The sequence below is a fragment of the Anastrepha ludens genome, chromosome 3 (genome assembly GCF_028408465.1).
Source record: "Anastrepha ludens isolate Willacy chromosome 3, idAnaLude1.1, whole genome shotgun sequence".
Taxonomy (NCBI): Eukaryota; Metazoa; Arthropoda; class Insecta; order Diptera; family Tephritidae; genus Anastrepha; species Anastrepha ludens.
The window spans coordinates 75,778,393-75,803,456 of record NC_071499.1 but is presented as its reverse complement, the minus strand read 5'-3'; the positions used below and the strand labels follow the sequence as shown (position 1 = coordinate 75,803,456).

The following is a 25,064-nucleotide window of genomic DNA, read 5'->3' as shown; positions in this document are numbered from 1 at the left end:
CTTAGACACGTTTTATTTCGGTTATTATCGGTTATTAACCCTATGTCAATAATAATAATAATAAATAATTACTTAACTCTATGTTTTGTCATTGAAGCACCCACTTTATAAATATTTGTCACCTTTAGGTTCCCACTATCCTTTAGATTATTTTTCAATCAGGTTTGAGCCTTAAGTTCCCCTCTTAGTTTGAAACCCTCTAGCAAACATCCCAGTCGGGGTTTTTAGTGGGTCCCAAAAGGGTGGCCAAAGTTCGTCGAAGCGAAGATACTTAGGTCACCCTAGCTGACCCTTTTCTACATAGTATGGGCTATGAAACTGCATAACCAAAGTTTAAATCTAAATTGATCTAAAATTTTTTTAAATTTTGTATAAAGCTTGAAACTTTGAGTTGTATGGTTTTCGTTGAGGAATAACCTATATTTTTATAAAAAATAAAACGAACGAAGTAAAAAATAAGTAAATAGGGAACCCTTTGGAAAAACACATCATTCGGAGTTGAAAATGTTTCGAATTTATTCGTAATCTAAATTGTTTCCATTTATTTGTCCATAACTGTATATTTATTCAATTAACTACGACCAATACTATCACCACATAAGCTTTTAACTTTATTGTTTATATATTTATAATTTACTTGTGTCAACTAATCCTAAGTTAGTTATTTTATTGGACACTTTTTACTAATTGATACGAATTTCTGCTTCAATGAAAGTGTTTCATATTTTCTTGAGCAATATTTTCTTTAATTTACTTCAGCTTATTTATACATACATATACGTAATACAATACACACATACTTCAATACACATACACTTGAGCTATACGAGTGTATCGATGTAAAAATGCGCTTGATCATCCGAGCGTTTAGCATTCGCAATGGAGACTTCGATGAAAGTGCAACGCCTCAGAGCAAAGAAGTTTAACACTAAAAATCGTTCTGATGTAGCTAAGCCAATTTCAACGCAACAAAAATTGAAAAAACTCAAAATCGTTTTAAGTGAAAATGTTAGAGATTATTGTGAAAATTCTTCGGTGCATGGTCTAAAATACGTAGTAAATAAAAGTCTCTATCCATTCGAGAGGTAGGTAAATATATGAATGTCTGGAGTAGTAGGGAGAAGTTAAGTCGAAAATATTTCAAAATGTGGACTTTTTCTGAAGCATGCATATAGGTATATAAGTATCAGGTCAGTCCATAAGTTCGCGCGTATTTTACCCATAATTTTACTGTTGTACGCTTTTTGCATACAAAAAATTATAACGGAATATAACGGAACTATTTATATTTCCTTTGATATATAGTGCATCCAACAAGTGATTTTAATCGCGGATAGAATCACGTGTTGTTAAAAAATAAAATGGAATCTTCGAACGCGTATAAGAGGCATATTTTGTATTTTTTTTATAAAAGTGGTAAAAATGCAACAACTGCTGCTGCAGAAATAAACACTGTTCACGGAGAGGATATCGTGAGTGTAAGGACTGCGCAAAAGTGGTTTTCAAATTTCCGAAGTGGTAATTGCGACGGGGAGGATGCCCCGTGCGTTGGTCGTCCTGAAGTCTTTTACTCCGACGCCTTCCTCGAACTCGTGAGGTAATAGCTTAGAGGTTAAATTCATCGGATGGAACAGTTCACAGGCACCTGGTTTAGTTGCGAAAGGTTTCAAAGCTGGGAAAATAGGTTCCGCATAGACTTTCCGTCGCCAACCTTCAGCAGAGAGTGAATGTGTGTCTCAGCTGCTGCAACGGCTTGAAAATGAAAGCTTTTCAACCGTATCGTTACTGGTGATGAAAAATGTGTCCTTTACAATAATCCTGTTCGCCAACGCCAATGGTTAGATAAAGATGATACACCAGAACCGACCCCTAGAGGTGGTCTATTTGGTGGGATATGGCCGGTATTGTTTATTATGAACTTCTGGAACCAAACCAGACGATAACTGCTGATTATTATTCCCATCAGCTATCAAACCTGAATGAGGCACTTAACAAAAATCAACCGTCCTTAGTGAATAGACGCAAAGTTTTGTTTCACCACGACAACGCCAAGACCTCATACCGCAAGGCAAACATTAGGCAAGCTGAACGAGCTCGAATGGGAGCTAATGCCGCATCCACCATACTCTCCGGATATTGCACGTTGTGATTATCACCTTTCCCGTGGACTTCAATCCCATATGAGTAAGAAGAACTACTCCTCAAAAGAAGCTATAAAAAGGGATATCGAAGCGTATTTTGGCTCCAAGGACTACAATTTTTTTGAGCAGGGAATTAAAAATTTGCCTAAACGTTGGGAAGACATTGTAATATATTATTGATTAATAAATACTTTAAACATCTGTTTTATTAATTTTAAAACCGCCTTTAAAAAACGCACGAGATTATGGACTGACCTGTTACATAGATGGTTACATACCATCTTTTTCGAAGATAAGGCATCCTCCGAAAATAAGCCCTATTGTGATTTTCGGAACTTTTTGCAAAATAAGACATCTCCCGAAAAGAAACCCTAGTTAAAACAATGTGTTGATTTATTAAGTATAAGAAATACATAATATGTTAAGTTTTCCTAATACTCGTATTTCAGAGAAATGTTTGAAACAAAATATTCCGAGAATTAATTGTTTGTTTCAAATGAATTCTTGGAATTTATTTAAAAAATACAACATAAAACAGCAGTCTACATTGAGCGACAGTGCAAGTATACAACGTTCATTCGTTTCAGTCTTGTAAGTCTGATTATTTTCTCATACGTAATTTTATTTAAAAATAAAGTGAATAATTTTTAACCCCAGTTAAAATGAGTGCAAAACGAAAATGCTATTACGTCGAGTACGAGAAGGGAACCGTGGAAGACTGCAGGGTGGTAAATCTTGTAGCATTCTGTAAAGAGAAGATGCTAGATCTCTGGAATATAGAGCACCGCTTAGTGAATTTATTTATCAGATATTGAATCTTCATTTCTATGATGATTTTGTTTCAAATTTCGAAGCAGGTAGTTTTAATTTGACACTTCATTCCTCAATCCACTTTAAATAATACAAAAACACATTGACTTAATGATTGCGAAGTCTAGGTATATCGCTTGTAATAAGGAATTTAAAGGAGTTCCAGAATCTTTCTACGCTGAAGAATTCGTATTTTTTCTTGTTAGAACATACCTAGAATGCTGTAACATCAGCTGGGTTCCCCTCTATATGGGGTTTACTTCAATAATTGAGAAGGTTCAGAAACGTTTCACTAGATTTCACTATTCATATAAAAGTTGATGCCTTTTGTTAACACTGCCAACATAAGAAGTGCAAAAAAGTTTCATCGATAATATTTATAAAGTACATAGTAACGAATCATATCAAATGTCACTTCTTACTGGTGCTAATGCTTTTCTATTGTACCACTCGTAGCATTAGACTCAGCTATATGTTCCATTTACCTCTCCATTCAAAAGCTATCGCGAATTGTGTGTTTTTTCCAAAAGTAATTCTTCAAAGTAATCCTCATGAGATATTATGCACTTGTGCCAACGTTTTTTCCAATCTTCGGAGAGCCAATTTTTGTTCTTCCACAAATCCGGGCGTTTTTGGCGGACTGCTTAGCGCAAATTGCGCATTACTTGCAAGCAATATTCCTTATTGACCGTTTTAACCTGTGGCAAGAACTCATGATGCACAACGTCCCTGCAATCGAAGAAAACGGACGCAAAACTTTTACATTCGACCGAACTTGGCGCGCTTTTTTCGATTTTGGCTCGTGAGGCAGTTTCCATTGAGATGATTGAGCTTTGGTTTCCATGTCATATTCGGCACCAATTATGACCCTCTGGAGCAAATTTGGGTCGTTGCGGACAGAGTCCGACATCTCATTAGCAATGTTCATGCGATGCTGCTTTTGGTACGAATTTCGCGGCGACCCCGTTTTCTAAAAATTGGAAATATTCTCTAACTCACGAGTGACTTTTAAATCAAAACTTAATCTGGAGTTACACTGTTGGAATTGTGCCTACTGTATCTCAGCGTATTGCTTACCATATATTGCTTACATATATATTTAAGCCTTAGTATTCGTAATCAATTTGAGTTGTACTTTAATGAGTGAATGCATAAATAAATACATAAAATTTTAATCATTTCAATTTATTTCTATTCGTTGCGCATAGGTTATTTTTCGCAATATCTTTCATATGCGTCGTGATTGGTACTGTATATTTTGTTGCTAAAATATATGAAAAGTGGAATTATACCCCCATGTTGGTGAGCATTAATCCAAAGTTGTCGCGTATTACAGACGAACCGTTTCCGGCAGTTACTATTTGCAATCTCAATCAAGCATATAAAGCAAAGGCGGAACAGTTTTCGGTGTAAGTGTTGATATTACAGAGTTAAATAAATGTAATATGTTAGTAATTGCATGGAAAGGGAATCGAGAATTTTGGGCACAGTTTTTAGTTTTTTTTTAAATTGGTTTATTGGGATTGAGCGTAATAAGTAGTTAACTTACAAAGTTTAGAAAAATTTATTAATTTTTAGATTTTTATGTTGAAAGTTTTATTATGCAGTAAATAAAAAAATCTGCCGTTATTTTCAACACTTTTTCATATTTTGATTTTTTTTTTTGGGAGAAAATATATTATTTTACAAACGCTTTTTTTAATAATATTTTTTTATTTAAAACTTTTATTTAAAAGTTGTTTGTAACTTGGGAAAAAGACCCCATTTCAGATTTTTTTTATTTTTCTCATTAATAGCTCAGTACTGGTTCGCTATACGCCTTTGAATATAATACCTATTTTGAAAAAAAAATTTAAAAAAAAGTTTAAAACCATTAAAACTTTTTTAAAAAGAACGAACAATTTTTGGATTTAAAAAACTCCTTTCCAAAATTTTCAAACAGTCAATGAATTTCAAACTTTTTATTTTTTTCAAAATTTTTTCAGTTTATTTCTTAGATTGGAAAACAAATACAAAATTCTTAGATTACTCGACATGTAATCTCTCATTTACCTTCTGCTCAAATATGAACGAGACGTTATCAATAAAACGGTCCGCGGATGACATATGGCAAAAATAAATTTTTCGTTTTTTGGTAGGACTGTTATAAGCTTACATGGCATATTTCAGCGTGATATGTTACATAGTTTGTTTTCTGTGCTACTGTAAACAAGTCAAGCTCGAGTGTGTTCTTCGAATTTAACGATGGAAATTCAAGTTGAACAAAGAATTTGTTTGAAATTTTGTTATTCCAACAAAATTTCGGCTTCAGACGCCTTAAAAATGTTGCAGACAACCTATGGGGAATCTGCTCTATCGCGTGCACGTGTTTTCCAGTGGTACAAATCGTTCAAAGAGGGCCGTACATCGGTTGAAAACTTGCCTCATGAACGTCGTCCAGCAACATCAGTAAACGACGAAAACATCGGAAAAGTAAAGGAAATTGTGCTTGAAAATCGCACAAATCGCAAAATCGGTTAACGCTGAATATTATTTAGACGTTTTAAAGCGTTTGCGCGAGAACATTCGTCTTAAAAGGAAGGAATTGTGGGACAACAAGTCACGGTTCTTGCATCACGATAATGCACCAGCTCACACATCACGTCTTGTTCGCGATTATTTGAACAAAAATAATGTTAATATCGTTCCGCAAGCACCGTATTCGCCTGATATGGCTCCATGTGACTTTTTCCTGTTTCCCAAGCTCAAATTGCCGCTCCGTGGAAAACATTTTGAGACAATTGAAGTCATAAAAGAGAATTCGAAGAACACACTCGAGCTTGACTTGTTTACAGTAGCACAGAAAACAAACTATGTGACATATCACGCTGAAATTTGCCATGTAAGCTTATAACAGTCCTACCAAAAAACAAAAAATTTATTTTTGCCATATGTCATCCGCGGACCGTTTTATTGATAACGTCTCGTTCATATTTGAGCAGAAGGTATATGCATAAGGGTGCATCACTCTCCTTACATAAAAATTCAGTACTGTTTTTTATTGCATTTATAAAAAAGATTATATACTAAAACTTCAGTCAAAATATTTCAGAAAATGATTAATATTTACTTGATCTGAGTTGATTTGATACTACTTCCAAAAATTCAGTTTTTTAATATATCAAACTAGTTTTTGAAAATATTTTTTCTAAAAATCATCTCAAATGATAGAAGAGTTTAGATAAAGAGTTTAAAAAATGTTGAGACAATTTAGATGTTTGATTCCATACTACGTTCGCGTTCATGTTTATCCGAGATTTCAGTAGGATCTTTGAAATCTGTTACATGATCCCCTAGTTTTCATTTTAAATCTCATAAATTATTAATAGTGACTATAAAGGCAGACAATGGCAAACCTCCGAGTGTATTTCTGCTCCTCATAAAAATATCTGCCCTTCGGAGTCGACTTGAAATTGTAGGCCCCTCCATTTGTGGAACAACATCAAGACGCACACCACACGGTCAAACATTCGCGTACAACTTCGTCAATTATATATAAATATATTGTTAAAGTTTTAAAGTCAAAACTTATCAAAAGTAATTCCACGAGTCTAGGAAACTTATTTTCTACTCTTTAGTATTTTCTACTCTTTTAGTACAGTCTGTGTCAGAAGAAAAGAACCGGTTGTTTTCTTGTAACTTCAAGATATATTTCGATCTGCATTTTGCTGCATAATAGCCCCACTCAAGGGCTACGACACCAGTCTAACAAAGGTTAGTAAAAAATTTTTTAAATATATCTCTTTTATACTTCATGAATAATTACGGTTCCTTTTTTCTGACACAGACTGCACATATTAAAAAAATGTATTTGACTTTTTTCAGAAAACCCTGAATTACTCCGCTAAATCTTGACCAATTTAAGCTTCTAAGATAGAACGACATTTCTAACCGTTCAAAACTTACCTATCCAGGTCCAAATATTTTTTTACTAAAATCAGTACACTTCCAATCAGTGGATTCCGTTGATAAATTTTTTGAGAGATTTTTTGCGAAAAATATTTCGGTTTAAAATAGGTAATAGGTAAATATTAATATTTTTCTGAAATATTTCGGTAAAAGTCTGAAAGTATAATAAATGCTACACTTCCGATAGTGGAACCGCAACCATTTTTTGGTGATGCATCCTAATGTACATACACACATATATATTTGCATGGTGAGTAGCGTTAAAAATTTTGTTTTTCTTTCATTTACAGCTATTCGTTGGAGCATACGATTTTACAAATGATTTGTAAGCTTGATGTCAATGTTACCATTGCCGAGGCCATTACGGTCACAGACTGGAATAATTTGAAAAATTTTATTTTCGGGGTATATCATAACCATATTCATACGAGTATTTATTTATTTATGTATAATAACAGGGAACTTTCGAAAAACAATTTATTTTATCACTTCTGACAAGCGCCTGCCTCAATCTGGTTTATTGCTGACCACAGTTGTTGTAGATTCTTTGAGCTGATGGAAACTGATTGCTTTCCAATACCACCAAACACATTGAACAATTTTATTAGCCATGCTTGATGATCATTTGGGCCTATTAGCTGTCATTTAATTACGATCTTCTTCGGCTGCTATTTTCATTTTTCTAGGATAGTTTTAGGCTTCAAAAATGGATTGATCGACTTCATTACGTATCAGCAAAGAATTGCACGCATCAGTTCGTGTAGCACCCATACATTGAGCATTTTCTGAGACTAGCCTTATGCAAATGGTGTTTTTGTTAGTCTTCAGTTTCAGGACAATGAAATACATACATATGTAAGTGCTTACATGCCAGTCCGAAATACACACTGAGTTTTGTCAGTGCCTGCCGAAGGGCGAGCGATTTTTGAAAAAACCTTTTCCATCATTTGGCATCGGCACTTATTCGTTCGGAGTCGGCTTGAAACTTTAGGTCCCTCCATTTGTGGAACAATGGTGCTCGGTCAAACACCCAAAAAGGGTGTACGCGCCAACTATATTTGTATACATAAATACAATTTTTCATTCTACTTCAATGACCATCTAAATCTAAGTCTCAAAATGTGTCGAAATTTAAAGAGAAAATGCAAAATATTTCACTACAACTTTTGAGTATGTAGTTTGATAGCCCATTGAATTTTGATATGATAAAGTTCAAAAATTTCAAGCACCTCAAATATGATGCTGAATACTTTTTTTTTTTTGCTTACGATGTTTGGTGTTTTCTTCCACATAGTCGTAAACAGGCTTGTATTGCTAAAAAGTTCCCTTATTTGTATTTCTGCATTTGTATTCTAATAAAATTTACTGTTGTTCAAATTGAATTTTTATATATGTAATATAGATTTCGCAACCCTGCTTTAATATGTTGCTGCAGTGCAAGTATGGTAGCACATTTTTTAATTGCAGCGAAATTTTTCGCCCAATTATTACGAACAATGGACTGTGCTGCACTTTCAATATGGTACATCCAAAGATTATGTACCGAGAGTAAATATATGCAATTAGGTTTCTTACGTACATACATATATTATATTATATCTTTTACTTTCCTTATAGAATGGTAATTAAAGTACCATCTGCTCAAAACTATCGCTATCCAATTGGCTATGAAACTATTGATTGGAGTACTGAAAATGGGTTTCCAGCCGATTTACCTAAAAAATTCATACCGATGAAAGCACTAGGTATTGGTGAGGGTCAGGGACTGAGCCTTATACTGGATGTTGAGCGAGATGAATATTACTGTTCTTCCTCGAATGGCATCGGTTTTAAAATTCTACTCCACAATCCATTAGAAGCGCCGAATATGCGTGAAATTGGACTTTTACTTGCGCCTGGACGTGAAACGAAAATTAACATACACGCTGACAAAGTAGAATCTGAACAATATGTGCGTTCTGTAAGCAAGGCTTCACGAAAATGCTTGTTCGAAGATGAACAAATTTTAAAAATATATAAAAAGTATACGCAACGAAATTGTATTGAGGAATGCAGTGTTTTCACTTGGTTGGGTATTTGTGGTTGCTTGCCCTATTTTAAACCAATGCCTTATGGTAATGAAACTATTTGTGACATGCTTGATTTCACATGTGTTGAACGTGTCCGTTTACGGACGATGCTATATGACAAGGCGGGAAAAAGTTGTGCTAATACTTGTATACCAGGCTGCAACGATATTAACTATTTGCCATCGCTTACCTCTGCACCACTTATACAAACGGGATTTCCAACTCAGAGCGAAGTTGCCAAAAATATTAGTAACGGCTATTTGAAGAAAAATCTAGCTGTGGTGAAAATTTATTTTAAAGAGAGCACCTATGGAGGAGCGAAAAATTCTGATTTTATCCGTGCACCAGATTTTTTATGTAAGTACTTATGTATGTGTGATGGAGTTTGAATTGATCGTTTATGAAATTTACATTTAATATACAATATAACGAGACCGCCGTGGTAAAAGATTGTATTTTACTTGTAATCAATATTTACTTAAATGTATCTTTGGGTGTCTTTTTTTTTAACCAAAAGCTGTTTTTTTTTAATTTTGGCCACATCTCATACTTTTTATTCTATTATATGGCGTAAAAAACGTTAAGTTTTTTTCGCATTTTTAAAGTAATATTTAAGAATTGCTACCAGCAAATGAAGAATTTGGAAATATATTGTTTTCAGAATTTTCATTATTTAGAAAATGATAATGTGGTATAAATCAAGCATCTATATATATATAATATATAAAGTATGATCATATGTATTAATTTGGCGAAAAAGATATCCAGTATTTTTGCGAAAAATGTTTGCGCAAATAGTTGAAATGGTCGAACTTTAGCTCCTGGGCGATGCTACGATTACAAACTTGCCGGTCAACTTGAATTATTTCTCGCATTTTATCATTTATCATTCATCAAAAATGCCTGAACGAAATCGACGAAACCAAACACCATTTACCATTTCAGCGGCCTGGCTTGTATTTTCGGCTTTACCAAAGAAAAACTGTAAAATGTACCGAATTTTCTCTTTGTTGATTTCCATTGTTAACACTCTGCAACTCACAACTGCCATCTACCGAGAAAATAATGGATTACTTTTCCCCCAAAGTATTCACCCCTTGTTGGGGGTTTGGTCGAGCTCCTATTCCTCGTATTTGTGATATACGTCTTTTCCACATATGGACGCATCTACAGTTGTATGGCACCTCCTAACGACAGATGGCTTTTTTTTAGGTGCTTTTTCTTGACAGAAATACACTCGGGGATTTTGCCATTGCCTCTCGGAGAGAATGGTCTAACATCGGGTAACTGCTCTTAAGACACAATGCGGAATGTAGCGGTGTCTTTTGGCGAACTTATACCGCTCAAAAATATCGGTTCTTTTTGAATGAAGATGAAAACCGAATCGAGCTATATTGATTTATTTGCAAAAGCGAATGGTATTACATTTGAAATATAAGGTTTTGTACTAAACAGCTGCCTCTTTCTACGACAGAATCAGCTATTTAGCCTCTTTGTTTCTTCGTCTTATTTAAAAGACCTTAGCGAAATTTTGAAGTTTTTAATCTAGACGTAGCCTAGGGTTAGGCTAGGTTTTTGTGACAGTTGTGGTACCACTGTGTAACACGGGAACTGTACTGTTAATTTTCATGGAAGCAGTTAGATTCTTTTATGAAGCATTTTATGCTAATAGCAGATAGTTCCGTAAGTGAGTCGGAATGGTATTTTCCCAATAGGCTTGCTCTACTCTTAGCTAAGGCTGGACAACTACAGAGCAAGCGTCCTACGTCTCGTCTTTACAACTTCTGCAGTATTCATGCGCAAATCTTCCTAGCCTAGAATAGTGCCTACCTACCTCTATGTCCCGGAACTCATATAAGACTGACCTTGAAGAGGGTGTTAATATCAGTTAGAGGTGCCAGAGAAACTTTTGATATTCAAATTGAAATTTGAATAGGTCGAGCCAAGGAGCACCAAGAGATTTGGTGGCTCCTAAAACACTCAGGCTAAAAAATCGCATTGTATTTAGAGCTCTGGAAAGAGGGTAGATAGTCAAGAAAGAAAGGTAGGAAAGAATAGAAACAGAGACAGTCTAAGAGAACGAATATTACTCACTCTCACGACATTGGAACCCAAAATTCGTGGCCTTGTTCTAGCAAAGGCAGAACACTCACAGAGAAAGTGCACAGTGCTATCCGCGTCCTCCAAGCAAGACATGTCTATCAGGTTCTCAATGATTCCCAAATATGCTGACCCAAATTGTGTCCTGTACTAATACCGTCTTTCCTTCCAAGTTTTAGTAGAAAGTTTGACAGTTTTCTGTTTGGACTTGTCACAAAGCACTTTGCAGTTCTGCAGCGTTCTAGACCGGACCATCGCTCTTTATATAAATTGCATACATAATCGCTGATCCAATTCATGATTCCTGCGGAACTGATTCCAATTATTGATTCTGGAACCTTTGGAGGAACCGCTGATTTACGGTTGGCCAATTCATCGGCAATTTCGTTTTCTTGAACACCGGAGCGTCCTGGAACCCTAATATGCAAGTACAAGCCTGTTCTCTCTTGCGACAGAATTAAGCTTCTTCTTACATTCTTGAGCAATCTTCGAGGTTTGCTTCATGTTATCCAGGGCCTTCAGTGCAGCCAGACTGTCACTGAAAACTCCAATCTGTTTTCCGCTCCATCTCCTCTCGATTATCTATACGGCTACTTTCAGGATGGCAAAAATTTCTGTTTGGAAAACAGTTGCCATTTTCCTCATAGCATAGTGATACTTATTACTATCATTTAAGTACCATTTGGCTCCAGACCCATCCGTTAAACCTCCCTTAATGCATTCTGGATTGCTCCATTGCGTGAGCATCAAATTTCCTTCCAAATGAAACTATGAGTATCAGGTCATCTTAGGTGCCAAAAACAGTGGACACTGCTCAGATAGCATCGTAAAGATTGCTGTGTCCCGAAGTTTCGCCTTCGTACCAGAAACCATATTAATGGAGTCTACACATTGCTTTTTTTGCTTCCTGTTGTGTCTTAAGTTTCAAGGGAATGAAATCAAGCATAGCATCACCGGAGGTTGTACTCATGGCACCCGTAATGCATAAACATAATCTTCTTTGCAGCCTGTATAGTTCCCGGAGTGTGGACTTAACCATGGTCCGTCGCCACCAGACCATAGAGGCGTAAGTGATGATTGGTCTGATAAGTGCTGTGTATATACATAGGACCACAGCAGGTTTCAGACCCCAAAGTCTCTGCGGCATTACTAAAAAGTCCTTAATGCGCGATTCACCTTCAGTGAAACGTGTGTCTCCTAAACCAGCTTCTTATCCAAGATTACTCCTAGATTACTTTAACTTCATCGCAAAGACCAAGTGTCACACCTTTCAGTGTTGGAAGACTAAGTCCATCCAATTTCCGTTTTCTCGTGAACAAGACTTTGGTGATTCGTCACTGTTCTCACCAGCGGTTAACAGCCTCTCAGAGAGCATGGAATATATCCACTTTACAATGGTTTGGTTACCTTCATGCCGTTCGGCAGAGGAGCATAGGGAGCCAAAAGTGGCTCGTACAACTGCCTCCATTGATTTGATGGACACCTGGCTGTCTGAGAAGTTATTTATCGTAATTCTTGTTACGGCGTATGTGTTAAGTACATAGTTACCTTCTTTATGTGTAAGACTTCTGCCTGATAAACGCTACAGTAGTCCGGAAGTCGGACCGATAATTCTAATCCCAATTCTTTCGAAAAAACTCCGTAGCCTAATTTATTTTCTAGCTTGGATTCATCTGTGTATAAATTTATTTCCCCTCCTCTTCATGGTTTTTGAGTTTGCCACACTCTTTTTGACGGTATGTTGAAGAGCCCGTTGAAGGCTAGTTTCGGGAAAGAGTAGTCGATTTTTTGGTTATAACTACTCATATTATGTAGTGTAGAAGCGTGGCCGAACCGCTTCCATAGCGCCATACTGTTAATTACAGTTGTTACATAATTTTTTTTTTATTTATTCAATTTTCGAGTATTTTTTCACAAAATGAAAGATTTAAAAATTTAATTCAAATAGAAAAACATGTTTCGTCCACAAAATAATCAATCTTTAAGCGGAAATAAGGAGATGCGTACTCACTTGATGTTGGTCAAGTTTCCGTGTTAGTGGCAGAGAAATTTTAAGTCACTCGAAGCCAGGTTTATGCAACAACACAAAAAAGGCTCTGGTTTTCACCATTAGAATCAAGATGATAGATGATACAGATCCATACTGCAGCGCAAGCATATATTGACATGTTTTGACATTTTATTTGTTTCTTATATAATTTTGCTAATGCGTTTAAGAAAATATGGTTTGTTTTCTCACAGAAACCATGTAAATCCCAGTTTCAAACTTTATGCAAGTTTCAGAAAAGTAATAGCAAATCATCCATCAGCAATTTTTAATCACAATTTTTTTAAATTTTAAATTTTTTAACCGAAACTTTTAGAAAATTTTAGTATAATAAAGTGTAACTGTCAAGTGGCTCAAAAATCGCGTTGATTTTTGACAATTTTACTGTTAATTTTTTGTTTTTGTTGGTGTTTTGGTACATTTTCTATGCATTGTAACTGGATGCTGGAATGGTAGAAGAAGAAATTTTCTTCCAAGAAGACTTCTACAGAAATTTTTGGGAAAATATTAATATTTTACTGATTTTGAAAATAATGTTCAAAATGACCTATAGGGGTAAGAAATATAGGGTTAAAATGTTCAACAAAAATATGCCCCAATAAATTCTATTATATAATCTTGAAAACAATATTATTTCATTATCTGCAAATATCTCTAATAACGGAGAAGTCTATTCGAAGTCATTCTAACGAAAGAGCTAAAAGAAATCTTGCAAAAAGAACAGAGCACTAAACTTAATGGATATCTCAGCGACTTTTAAGCCGCAGTCTCTGGGGATTATTCTCTCTGGAAAACAACAAAACAATGAAAAAGGCCGATACTGGCATAATCCGTCATCGGAATCAAAAACAATGGGCTAAAAACGATGTTGACAAAGCAAGAGCATTTGTACGATGCTTGAAAAGTGTATTTACTCACAAAGTGTACTTAGTCATTTACTGATATTGAACTTCCCCCAATAATGCAAATATTTTTTTCTCGAGAACTCTCGAGCGCATCTATCAAATGGACCCACCCATTAAAAAATTCTTAAAATGTGAATTTAAAGAAGTGATGAAAAAACTCAAGCTTAAGAATGCATTCTGTTACGAACTCATTACTGGATAAATATTTAAATAGCTCCTAGAACAAGGAAACTCTTTCCTGACTTTCATTTATAATGCTGTTCTCTTAACAGGTTTTTTCCCTCACCAGTGAAAAATATTTCTAAACCAAGGAAAAGTGCTTACCAGTGCTTGCCCCATCAACTTGCTGCCCATATAGTTTAAGATAATGGAAGCTCTCTTCCTCCAAAGATTGATCAAGACGGGAATAAGAATTAAATTAAATTAAATTCAAATAAATTAAATTGAAATTTAGTTTAATTTTAACTTTAAATTAAATTTAAATTTAAATTTAATTTAATTTTTGGCTAATATTTATTCCTACACAGCTTAAGCACTTTAAATATTCAGAAAACTTAAGAATGATGCTTTAAAAAAATAGTAGTACCTCCAAAAACTTTAAACCTTCTCAAGTTTTTAAATAATATTTATAATGATTGAATACCGTTAGATAAGTAAGGAAAAGTGATTTTACTCATTTTCTAAAGAAAAGTTGGAAAATTCAAAAATTGGTATTTTTCGAAAGCCAAAAAAGCCATTGTACCTTATCAGCTTCCCCCTCCGGATTATTATTTTTGGTGAAGAAATATACCACTTAGGATGAGTTAAAAATAAGCTATTTCAAATGTATTTGATGTGAAGAAATATACCACTTAGGATGAGTTAAAAATAAGCTATTTCAAATGTATTTGATGTGTTTTATACAGTATTATTGGTTACAAAAAAATTTGGACATGCAAAAAAAACAATAATTCGCAAATATAATATATTAAAATGCTAGGCGGCCGCCATAGCCGAATGGGTTGGTGCGTGGCTATCATTTGGAGAACGTTAGTTTGAATCTCGGTGAAACACGAAAATTAAGAAAAAGTTGTTTCTAATAGCGGTCCCTCTTCGCCAGGCAATAGCAAACTTCCGAGTGTATTTCTATCAAAAAAAGCTGCCGTTCGGAGTCGGCTTAGATCTCTCAATTTGTGGAACAACATCAAGACCCACGCCATAAATAGGAGGCTAAACATCCAAAAAGGGTGTCAGCGTCAGTTATATATTTAAATATCTACATAAATATTAAAATGCAATTTCTCCAACATACCTATGTACATACATACAAATGTTGGCACAAATTAGTATATACATTTTAATATTTATTTCAGCAAATATTGGAGGCATAATTGGACTCTTCTTTGGCGTCAGTTTCATTTCATTAGCTGAACTGATTTTCTACTGTATTTGGAGACCCGTTCGTATGCTTGTTGCTACTCGGAAATCAGGAAATGCTAGATCGGCAAAATTACGCAAATCAAAATCAATAAGGCTTTTATTTACAAAACAATCCATTCATAACAATGATACTTTACAACAAAGAAATTCTTACAACCAAAATTTCCCTCAAAGAAGCAAAGCCTGGGAAGCTGTGGCTGTAAAGCAAGATACACCATGGAATGGAATTAAAAGTTCAAAACTCGCATGGCAGCCAGGTATGGAGTACACGCCTTAATAAAAAATAAATAAATAAATTGGAGGAGCGAAAATTATACATACATATATTATACTCGTAGAATGTGCACACGCATGGTAATTTATGTACAATAAATAGAAATAAAGTAAACACATTTCGTTGTTTTAATGCAAAGTTGTAAACTCATTTATCATTAGCTCCAGAAATTAACATATCTCAAGCAATTAAGCTTCTCGAAGATAATCAATGCTCTTCCGATTGGTGTAACTCCAGAACACGGAGAAGAGAGCAAATATGCGCCAGTCTCGTTTATAGAAACATTCATCAAGAAATTCCCGGTCAGGGGCATAACCCAGGGTGAGGTAATCTCTCCACTTCCGTGGTACCTGACTGTCAATAATCTTCTTCAGAAACTTGAAAAAATGAGCGGTAAGATAATTTTACTCGCCGATGATATATCAATCTCGGGTACACACCTTCCAATATTGCGTGGCCTTCAATGATGATTTCTCAACAGGCTATCACTTTGGTGTAAAAGTCGAAGACTAGAGGTAAAAAAACATCTAAACCCACTTGGGTAACTGAAAAGGCTAAGTATCTAAGCCTTGTACTGGATTGGAAGCTAAATTGGGGGCTTACAGTCGCAGATAGAGTACGCAAAGCAATGACAGCGTTGAACTCCTGCGGAAGGCTAATTCGAAAAATAGTAAATAGTTGGAACCCAGAGTAATACATTGGCTCTGCACAGCGGTAGTTAGGCGAATTCTCTATTATGGTATTGTAGTATCTACTATGGTATCATAGCCGTTGCAATGTCAACCACACTATAGAAAAGCATTATATATGCGACTTTAAACCTCCTGCCGGTAGATCTACAGGCAAGATATGGACTTATTATATATCACGCGCATTGCGATACACAAGGTTGAACACCTTAAGTAAATGGAGCTTCCCAGACTGGTGGACTATGCGCTCCTGCTTACAATTACCGTTATGGCGTTCACGGGCTATATTATAGTGCACACGAAACTGGACAGGGAATGCTTGGTTTCACTTTCGATTGCATCCGAATTCTTTGACACGAGGCTAATCTGGGTACCTGGTCATAGTGACATTGGGGGAAACTGCGAAGCGGACGAATTGGCCAGATAAGGGACCTATGAGGTGGAGTCGCCGCGAAAGGAGAGGATCGGGATCCCTCTGAAAACCTGCACTCTACTCCTGGAAAGATGGGCTTTGCGTCAACACAACGAGTGCTGGGCAAGTACACAAACTTATAAGGTCGCAAAATCCCTCTGTTTACGAGTGGGTTGGAAGCGTTCAAGGGATATTCTGAGAATGAGCAAATCTTAGCTCTCAAATTTCGTGAGCGTTCTCAGAGGGCACTATCCGCGAGAAATACATACCATGAGACTCAGAATTACTTCTAGTCCTTTTTGTGTTAGCAATATGGAAGATGTGGTGTAATCATCCCAGCACCTTCTCCTCGGCTGCCCCGCTTTCGCGGTTCTCACTTCTTTCTTACGCCTGCTGATAAAGCACGCCTTGATATAAAAAATCTGATGAACTTCATCAGCAGCATGAAGCGGACAACGCAATCAAAAATTAGGCACCGTTCGTAATCCACAAATACTCAACCCCCACTCCCTCTCCTTTCGTCCAATGGTGAAGGATGAACTAAAATTCTTCGTTCAAGTGGGCCAAATTTCTGGGCAACCATTATAACCTACCCTAACCAAACCACAAGAAAAGAGTGGAAACGGGACGATGTAAGACAGGGCGAGCCGATTTATGTAAACACAAACTGCTCAAAGTTCGAGGGCAGGGTGGGCAGAGGTGTATTTCAAACATTTGGAGATCTCCTTTAGTTTTCAGCTTCCCGACTATCGTAGTGTTTTTCAGTCTGAACTAATGGTAATAATAAAAGCCGTGACACTGGTACAGTGTAATTCGATACCTGGAGATGATATCTATATTTTCACTGTCAGGCAGTCGGTAATCAAAGCAGTCGTCAACCTCTAAGGTAGCCATGAATTGCCGCACATCTCTTAACGAGATGGCTGAGTCATTTCACCTAAAGGTAACATGGGTAACTATTGTGACTTTGAGGGTAACTGCAGGGCCGATGAACTAGCGAGACTTGCCACCAAGTTGATTGATGAATACAGAGACAAAAACATAGGCATACCTCTACAGAAGTGTAGGCTACTTATCTTTGAGAAAATTGTAAGAGCAACGAATAAAATATGGCGTAATGTAATCACCTGCAGAATAACACGACTCTCAATCTCTCAAAGCTAAACATACAGAATTTCTGCTAAGTCAAAATAAGCACAGTCTTAGCACACTAATTTCATTGAAAATAGTTGGATCTACCAAGGATCTTTCTAATACAATAATTATGGCAAGAGTTGCGAAGAAATCGATATTAAGCGAGTTTTGTTTTACACTTACAATGGCTTCAATATTCAATAGGATTATGAAATAACTGATACGCAGCAGCAGCTTGTAGGCTTCGAATTGGAAGATCGGGCGATTGTAGAAAAATAATCCCGAACCATATGGAATGGAGGCAGAAAAATCCTTTTTATAGCCAAAACTGCTGCATTAGTTTTAAATTCGTCTTGAACTTTACGAAATAACGGGATCCCGAAAATCGAAAAAAAAAATATCAACACAACTAAGTTCACCGCCTTAATCCAACGTTTTTCACACAAAGCGATTATCACCCTTTGAAGTTTCTTCCAACTTTCTTGACGGTACTGCAGTGACCCAGTAGAGGCTTGTGAAAATAAGACGGTGAAGTTTTTTTTACCGGTAGAAACAAAAACTTTCTAAAATCGAAAATACTCAGAACTTTTACTTGACCAATATTATCATCTACCACATAAACGTATTATTATATATAAGTACAAACATGTGACATCTACATAACTTTTTACTGCCGGATTGATTCAAGTTTAATTTTCTTATGCACCTAAACTTGTTTTTTGGCGGCAGCTAAGGCCCATAAGTAAGTAATTTGCTCTTTTAACAATAAAGGGTAGGTGTGCTTATTTGTGCTCGTATTAGCACACGGCCTTGAGTTCATTTAAGCAATCAAAGTGCAATTTCGTCGTCCAACGTATATTTATAACAGTATTATTGCAACAACAACAGTAATAGCGCTACAAAGTAAGTAAGTGAGTATTATTAAACTTCCATCATTAATACAAAAAAATATATCCTGAGAATTACCAAAAACGCGCAGACTATTAGAATGGCTTTGAGGGAACGGAAGTACTCTTTAGCGGTGTTTTACAAATACTTTCAAAAATTAAAAGCAGCTTATAAGCAAAATATTAATGCATTTCTAGAAGATTCGGCGATTCATGGATTACGCTACTTCAATCAACAGCATTTGAATTTGGGCGAAAGGTAAAGCAATACAAATTAGTAAATTCTGTGGAGACAAATGAAAAGAGTCAGAGGACTAAACCATTTTTATATAACTGGTGCGTATTTTAGTGAAATCTCTTTTTTATAGTTATAAAATAATCGTACTAATCAACTTTAATTTAAGATCATTTGATAGAATTTTTTATATATGTGAACATTTTTGATCCATGTCAAGTGATTCAATTATTTTAGACACTGTCGACTGCTCCTTAAAAATTGATTTAGTAGTAGGTTCGAATACAATAAGAATTAAACTGAAAAATAAAAATTGAAAAAATTTAATAACTTTGAGATTTAGTCAATGTTGAAAATTGTTATACTGTGATATTTCCAGTGCTTTTACTTCTTCATTCTTTTAATTACACGATTTTGGCCGAGTTTAACAAAGCGAGCCAGTTGTTTCTCTCTCGTGCTAACTGGTGCCAGTTGGACATACCAACTCCAAGTCAAGTCCTTCTTCCCCTAATCTTTCCAACGTAGAGGAGACCTTTTTCTTCCTCTGCTATCACCAGCTGGTACCGCATCGAATACTTTCAGAGCCGGAGCGTTTTTATCCATTCGGACGACATGACCCAGTTAACGTAACCGCAGGATCTTTATACGTTGCGTTATGTCTATGTCGTCGTAAAGCTTATACATTTCATCGTCCCATCGTCTGCGATACTCCCCGTCGCCAACGTGCAAAAGTCCAAACATCTTCTGCAGAATCTTCCTCTCAAACACTCCAAGCTTCGCTTCATCGGATGTTGTCATCGCCCACGCTTCTGCGCCATACGTTAGGACGGGCATGATGAGAGCCTTGTAGAGTGTTAGGTTTGTTCGTCGAGAGAGAGAACATTTCTACTCAGTTGCCTACTTAGTTCAAAGTAGCACTTGTTGGCAAGAGAGATTCTTCGTTGGATTTCAATTAATTATATTCGAAATTATAACAGTCAACAGTGACGTGGATGCCGATACACAAGTGCGCCGACTGTTTGTTTGATGACAGGTTGTACTTCGTTTTGTCCTCATTCACCACCAGACCCATTCGCTTGGAGAAGCTAGAACTAACAGCGCGGTTGTTAAGGCCGATGATGTCATATCACCGGAATACGCCAACAATTGGACGCCCTTATACAAAATTATGCCTGAGCGATAAAAGTTATACGCCTCGTACGATCCTCTCCAACATCAGGTTAAAGAAGTCACACGATAGCGAGTCACAATGTCTAAAACCTCGTTTGGTATCAAACGGCTCGGAGAGATCCTTCTCAATTCGGATGAAGCTGCTGGTGTCCAGTGTTTAGTAACATTTTTAAATTTTTTGGAAAATTTTTTAGAAAAGAATATTTTCTTTAGAAAAAAATGTAATGTTTTGTTGTCATGTTTGAAAAGAAAACCGTGTGCAAAGAGCTTGATCCAATGCGGAAGAAATCACTCATATGTGAATTAAAATGAAAGTTTTTCTAGTTCTCGGGGTTCGAGCTCGGGCTTAGAGCTTCAGAGTTTACTTAGATTCGCAAAATACATAGACCTATTAAACGATGTTTACCAGAGATAAGCTTAACGGTCTAGCTCCATCTGGTGCAACTAAGGACCAATAGGTCCACATGATGTCTTTCAGCCAGGTCAAACTAACTTAACCTAACATGAGTTCCCTTCCGCTGAACCGAACCTCAATCTTATTCATGTGCGATCACTCCGAGTATTTAAAGGACGTTATCATATAGTATGAGTTTTTGATATATTCCTGTTACTCACGATATGCTTATTAAACACAAACTCGCTCATCCCATTTTCGTTAGAAACAGGGCCAACGTGTAAAGCAAGAAAGATATCTCGAGTTATTCATCAGCAAGAAATTTAGGCCGTAGCAACAAGCGCTGAATATGGTTAGGGTTAGAAAAGCTTGGTAGAAATTTTAATCGTTGTGCCATTTAAGCTCATATTGAGCGATTCCATGCCAATGGTCCAAGTATTTTGGACACTGTCGTCTATTCTTTGAAAAATTAATTTTACTTAAACTTGGCTTGGCTTGAAATTGGTGAATAAAGGAAATAAGAGAAAAAAAATTTGAAAAAAATGTAAGCAAATATTGGAAGTTTTGGTAAAGACGTTTTTAAGGTTAAATAAGTTCTGTTATTTTTACGCAACGGACTCATCTTAATGAGCACAAAAGTCACAGGCAGGAAATGAGTGGAAAGCAAAACTGATTTGACGTGTGCGTCTTGATGTTTTCCACAAATGGAGGGATCTACAGTTTTTTCTCGCAGATGGTCTTCTTTTTATGAGGAACTTTTTCATTGTATGTAGAAATACCCTTTGAGGTTTGCCATTGTTCGCCGAGGAGCGACCGCTATCCGAAAATCTTTCTAAATCAATTGGTGTTTCGTACCCGAGTTCTCGAATCTGTGCACTTTCGAATGATAGTCACACAGCCACTCATTCGGCGACCGCCCTTTACATAAAGTTACTCCCAGAGAATAAAAGTCTCAACTCCCTCGAAGTCGTTGTCGTCAAAGCGGGTTATTTGTTTTCTGCTGTCGGATCTTGATAATACCCTGAATTTCGTCTTCCGTTGCTTAATTTTTAGACTAATCTTGCTTGCAGCTGCGTAAATAATATTAAGACTCTCTTCCAGTAGTCGTATATTTCTGCAGACAAAATTTATATCTAGCTCGCTTACTACACTGTACAATATTAGGTCAAAAAGATTCAATGACAGCAAATATCATTGTTTCACTACCGTCTTGACTGCAAATTATTCGGATGTTTCATATTGGATATTAATTCAGCACAACATCTCTTCAACATCATCATCACCAGTCTAGTTATTTCTTCTGGAACACCATCACTTAATTGGGGGTAAAACAGTAGAAGATTTAAAATCAATAATTAGCAAGTGTGGCCCTATTGTACCCATACGATTTTTCTATTGGTTGTTTAGTCCGAATATTTCGACAATAGTTGATCTTTCAGGTCGGAAAAATGATGTTTTAGTTCAGATTCAGAATATAATCGTATATCACTCAGCGCTGTTTATTTGGAGATGATAGGTACGTTGGCTGTTTGTCTAAAGAAGGAGAATGTCTGTAGAAAGAAACGAGTGCGAAAGGTAAAGCAGTCGAGGCCAATGACAGAGTAAGAAGAGAACGACAAAAATTGCGAAAAGTCGTTTTGTGGGTGATGTTTTCTTCCTTAATCAATACAATATTTTGAATATAAATTGAATCGAACCATAAAAAGGAACTTTAGAAATATTTGGATGTCAGAGAGTAAAACTTTAAGGATAATGTTATTCTATATCCTGTCTAAAAGGTTCCTTCACTTATCAGTGAACTTTCGTACATTAGTTCAGGAGATTAATGCGTTTAAATAGATAAACAGATAGACAAAGTTTTTAAGCTCACAAACTTCTTACGCTGAGACTTAATGTTTGCAGTACTTCCTTTTCAGCTTTTGTTATACTACTACTACTACTGATATAACAATTTTTATGATTGCAATACTTAGATACTTATATAAACTATATAAATATTTAAATACTTTCAGGCTGTACTTTATTGTATATTAGCTTTTGTGATTGTAGTGGTATCGAGTATATATTTCGTAGCACTGGTAACTCAAAAATGGTTGAGTTCTCCGACTTTGGTAAGCATCAATCCCAGATCTCACATCATCACCGATGACCCATTTCCTGCCTTAACTATTTGCAATATGAACCAGGCGCTCAAGAGCAGAGCGACACACTTCTCTAAGTAAGTTTATAACCTGAAAAATGCTTATTGGTATGTATTGTGAATGAGTTGTAGCATATAAGAATACTAAAAAATTTTAAGTAAAATTAGTAGCTTTCTCAGCGAAAAATGTTTTGTGGTCACGCATTTGGTCGAAATCTTTAGCTTGATTGACTCGTCTGTCGAGTACTGGCTAGCGGAGCAAGTTTCATAGGTGTAGTGCGATAAGTCGAAAATTAAAAAGTATTAAAATTAAAAATATAATTGTGGGCATTTTTTTATTTTCCGGAAGCTCAGCAAAAGCTGTACTCAACGAAAGAAATTGTTCAAGTTTCACTCTGCTGTTCAAGCAATACTTACTGTAATTTTATTAATTTAGGCATCTTAAAAGCACTTGCATATTTTTTTCTCTCTCACGAATTTTTTCGCTCAGCTAATCTAATTGGAATCTAACACAGAATTAATCGTTAGCTACCTCAATTAATTATTTCACAAAATGCCTTTTGCATCCCAAAAAACTGATGCCATAACCTTTTTGGCAGATCATTTGGACTTCATTTGTTTTGGGGTTGAACAACCTGCTTTAGTCCACTATAAACGTTCTTGCTTCAGTTTATAATCGCGACTACTAGTCACATCTCTTATTATTAAACAATACACTAAATCTGCTTTAGCGTGCACTGAGAAAATTGGTGACTATAATTTTCATAGAAGACATTTTCGAACAACATTTTTTCATTGGCTATTTGTAATATTGTAATTTTGTAATATCTTTTCTTACATTTTGTGACAGATATTCGAAAGAGTACGCAATGCTACAGATACTCTGCAATCAAAAGGCTAACAGCACAGTAATTGATTCTATTGAGGATTGGAATATATTCGAACCCTTTTTTTTTAATGTAAGCTGCTAAAACAAAATGTATCAGGTAACCGAGAAAGTTCCAGCGGTTTTTAAAATTGCCAGTACTTTCGGTAGCACTAAGAATCCCATCAATCGCTGAGGATGCTAAGCTTTCCTTTCTGATGTCTGCATTTCATTGTCTATACATCAGCGTGGCGGCTAACATAGAGAACATAACTCATTTGACTTTAAGGATATATATAGAAATTCAAAGTTGAGCATTGGGTACTTTCTCGATTACCTGGTACATAAGTTAAAAAAATTCAAAAAATAAAGTTCAACCTACATCATTTGACTATCATTTTTTATGTAAAGTTTACAAGTCGTAAGCGATTCGATGACAAGTGTGCCAAGTCAATTCTTCTAAAAATTGCCTGGCTTGAGTATAATAAGAAGACAATTGAGGGGCCTGAGAAAAGTATGGAGCCTCTCGGTTAAAGTAACCTTTTGGCTATAAAGCACAATTATAAAGCCAAATTTGTTGTATGGAGTTCTTGTCTGGTAAAACTCAGTGTAAACGACGATATCAGTTAAGAAGCTGGAGAGGCCCCAAAGATCTGCCCTCATTAATCCATGGTGTGCTTCGAACCATTCCTACTTTGGCGCTTGACGCTATGCTCAATGTGGCACCTGTCGACATCATTGGTAAAAGTGCTGCTGCACGCGCCGCAGTCAGATTGAAGTGTTCGGGCTATGAGCTAGACTTAAGCTACGGGCACTCTATTAATAAAAAACTCTTAAAAACTTTGAGTTCATCCTGCTGGATCATTGTAAATCTCGCAGGGTCCAAGCGGTACTTTTTCCATTTATATTCCTTCAATGGAGGAGTGGCCGGGGTGCAGCATTTGGAGACAGGACATGGGAAGCATGACTACGGATGACTCGAAGTTGGATGGAAGAGTTGGTGGGAGAATGTTCTGTGAGAAGCTTCACATCAAACTCAAATTTACGCTTCCGGACCAGTGTAGTGTTTTGCTAGCGGAGGTAGCCGCAATTCAGGAAGTGGTGAGTTAGTTGCTTACTTCTGTAATGACGTAAATATTTACGTCGACAGCCAAACGGCAATTCACGCCTTGAGCTCGTTGTTTGTGAGGTCAAAATTAGACGAGATATGCCTGACTTCTGTCTCGATTGCATCCGAATACTTCGATATTAAGATCATTTGCAAAGTCGCGAGATTCTTCTGATCACAGGTAGATCGAGAGAGCTCGGGAGAACTTCTAAGACTATCAAAGCTGCAGCTCTCGAATTTGGTAGGTATCCTTACCGGGAATTGTTCATTAGCTGTCCATGTGGCGAGACTTGGTATTGTGTCAAGTCCTTTCTGAA

The 25,064-nt window shown here is 36.2% G+C and overlaps 1 protein-coding gene across 1 annotated transcript; it reads left to right on the top strand.

Annotated features, from left to right (window-relative positions):
- Positions 1-4,192: 4,192 nt before the first annotated feature.
- On the top strand, positions 4,193-23,835 carry LOC128857557 (pickpocket protein 28-like). The gene is made up of 7 exons (XM_054093309.1): positions 4,193-4,360; positions 7,190-7,304; positions 8,302-8,447; positions 8,517-9,325; positions 19,004-19,094; positions 23,625-23,682; positions 23,761-23,835. Exons 1-7 carry the CDS (start codon positions 4,248-4,250, stop codon positions 23,833-23,835), a joined length of 1,407 nt encoding a protein of 468 aa, XP_053949284.1. The 5' UTR covers positions 4,193-4,247.
- Positions 23,836-25,064: the final 1,229 nt, after the last annotated feature.

Bases quoted from the DNA above. Each gene is read 5' to 3' on its own strand.
- LOC128857557 (XM_054093309.1), top strand. From the start codon at position 4,248: ATGTTGGTGAGCATTAATCCAAAGTTGTCGCGTATTACAGACGAACCG. The intron at 8,448-8,516 runs GTAAATATATGC...CTTTCCTTATAG, and splicing joins CCAAAGATTATGTACCGAGA to AATGGTAATTAAAGTACCAT. The intron at 19,095-23,624 runs GTAAAGCAATAC...ATTTTGTGACAG, and splicing joins CATTTGAATTTGGGCGAAAG to ATATTCGAAAGAGTACGCAA.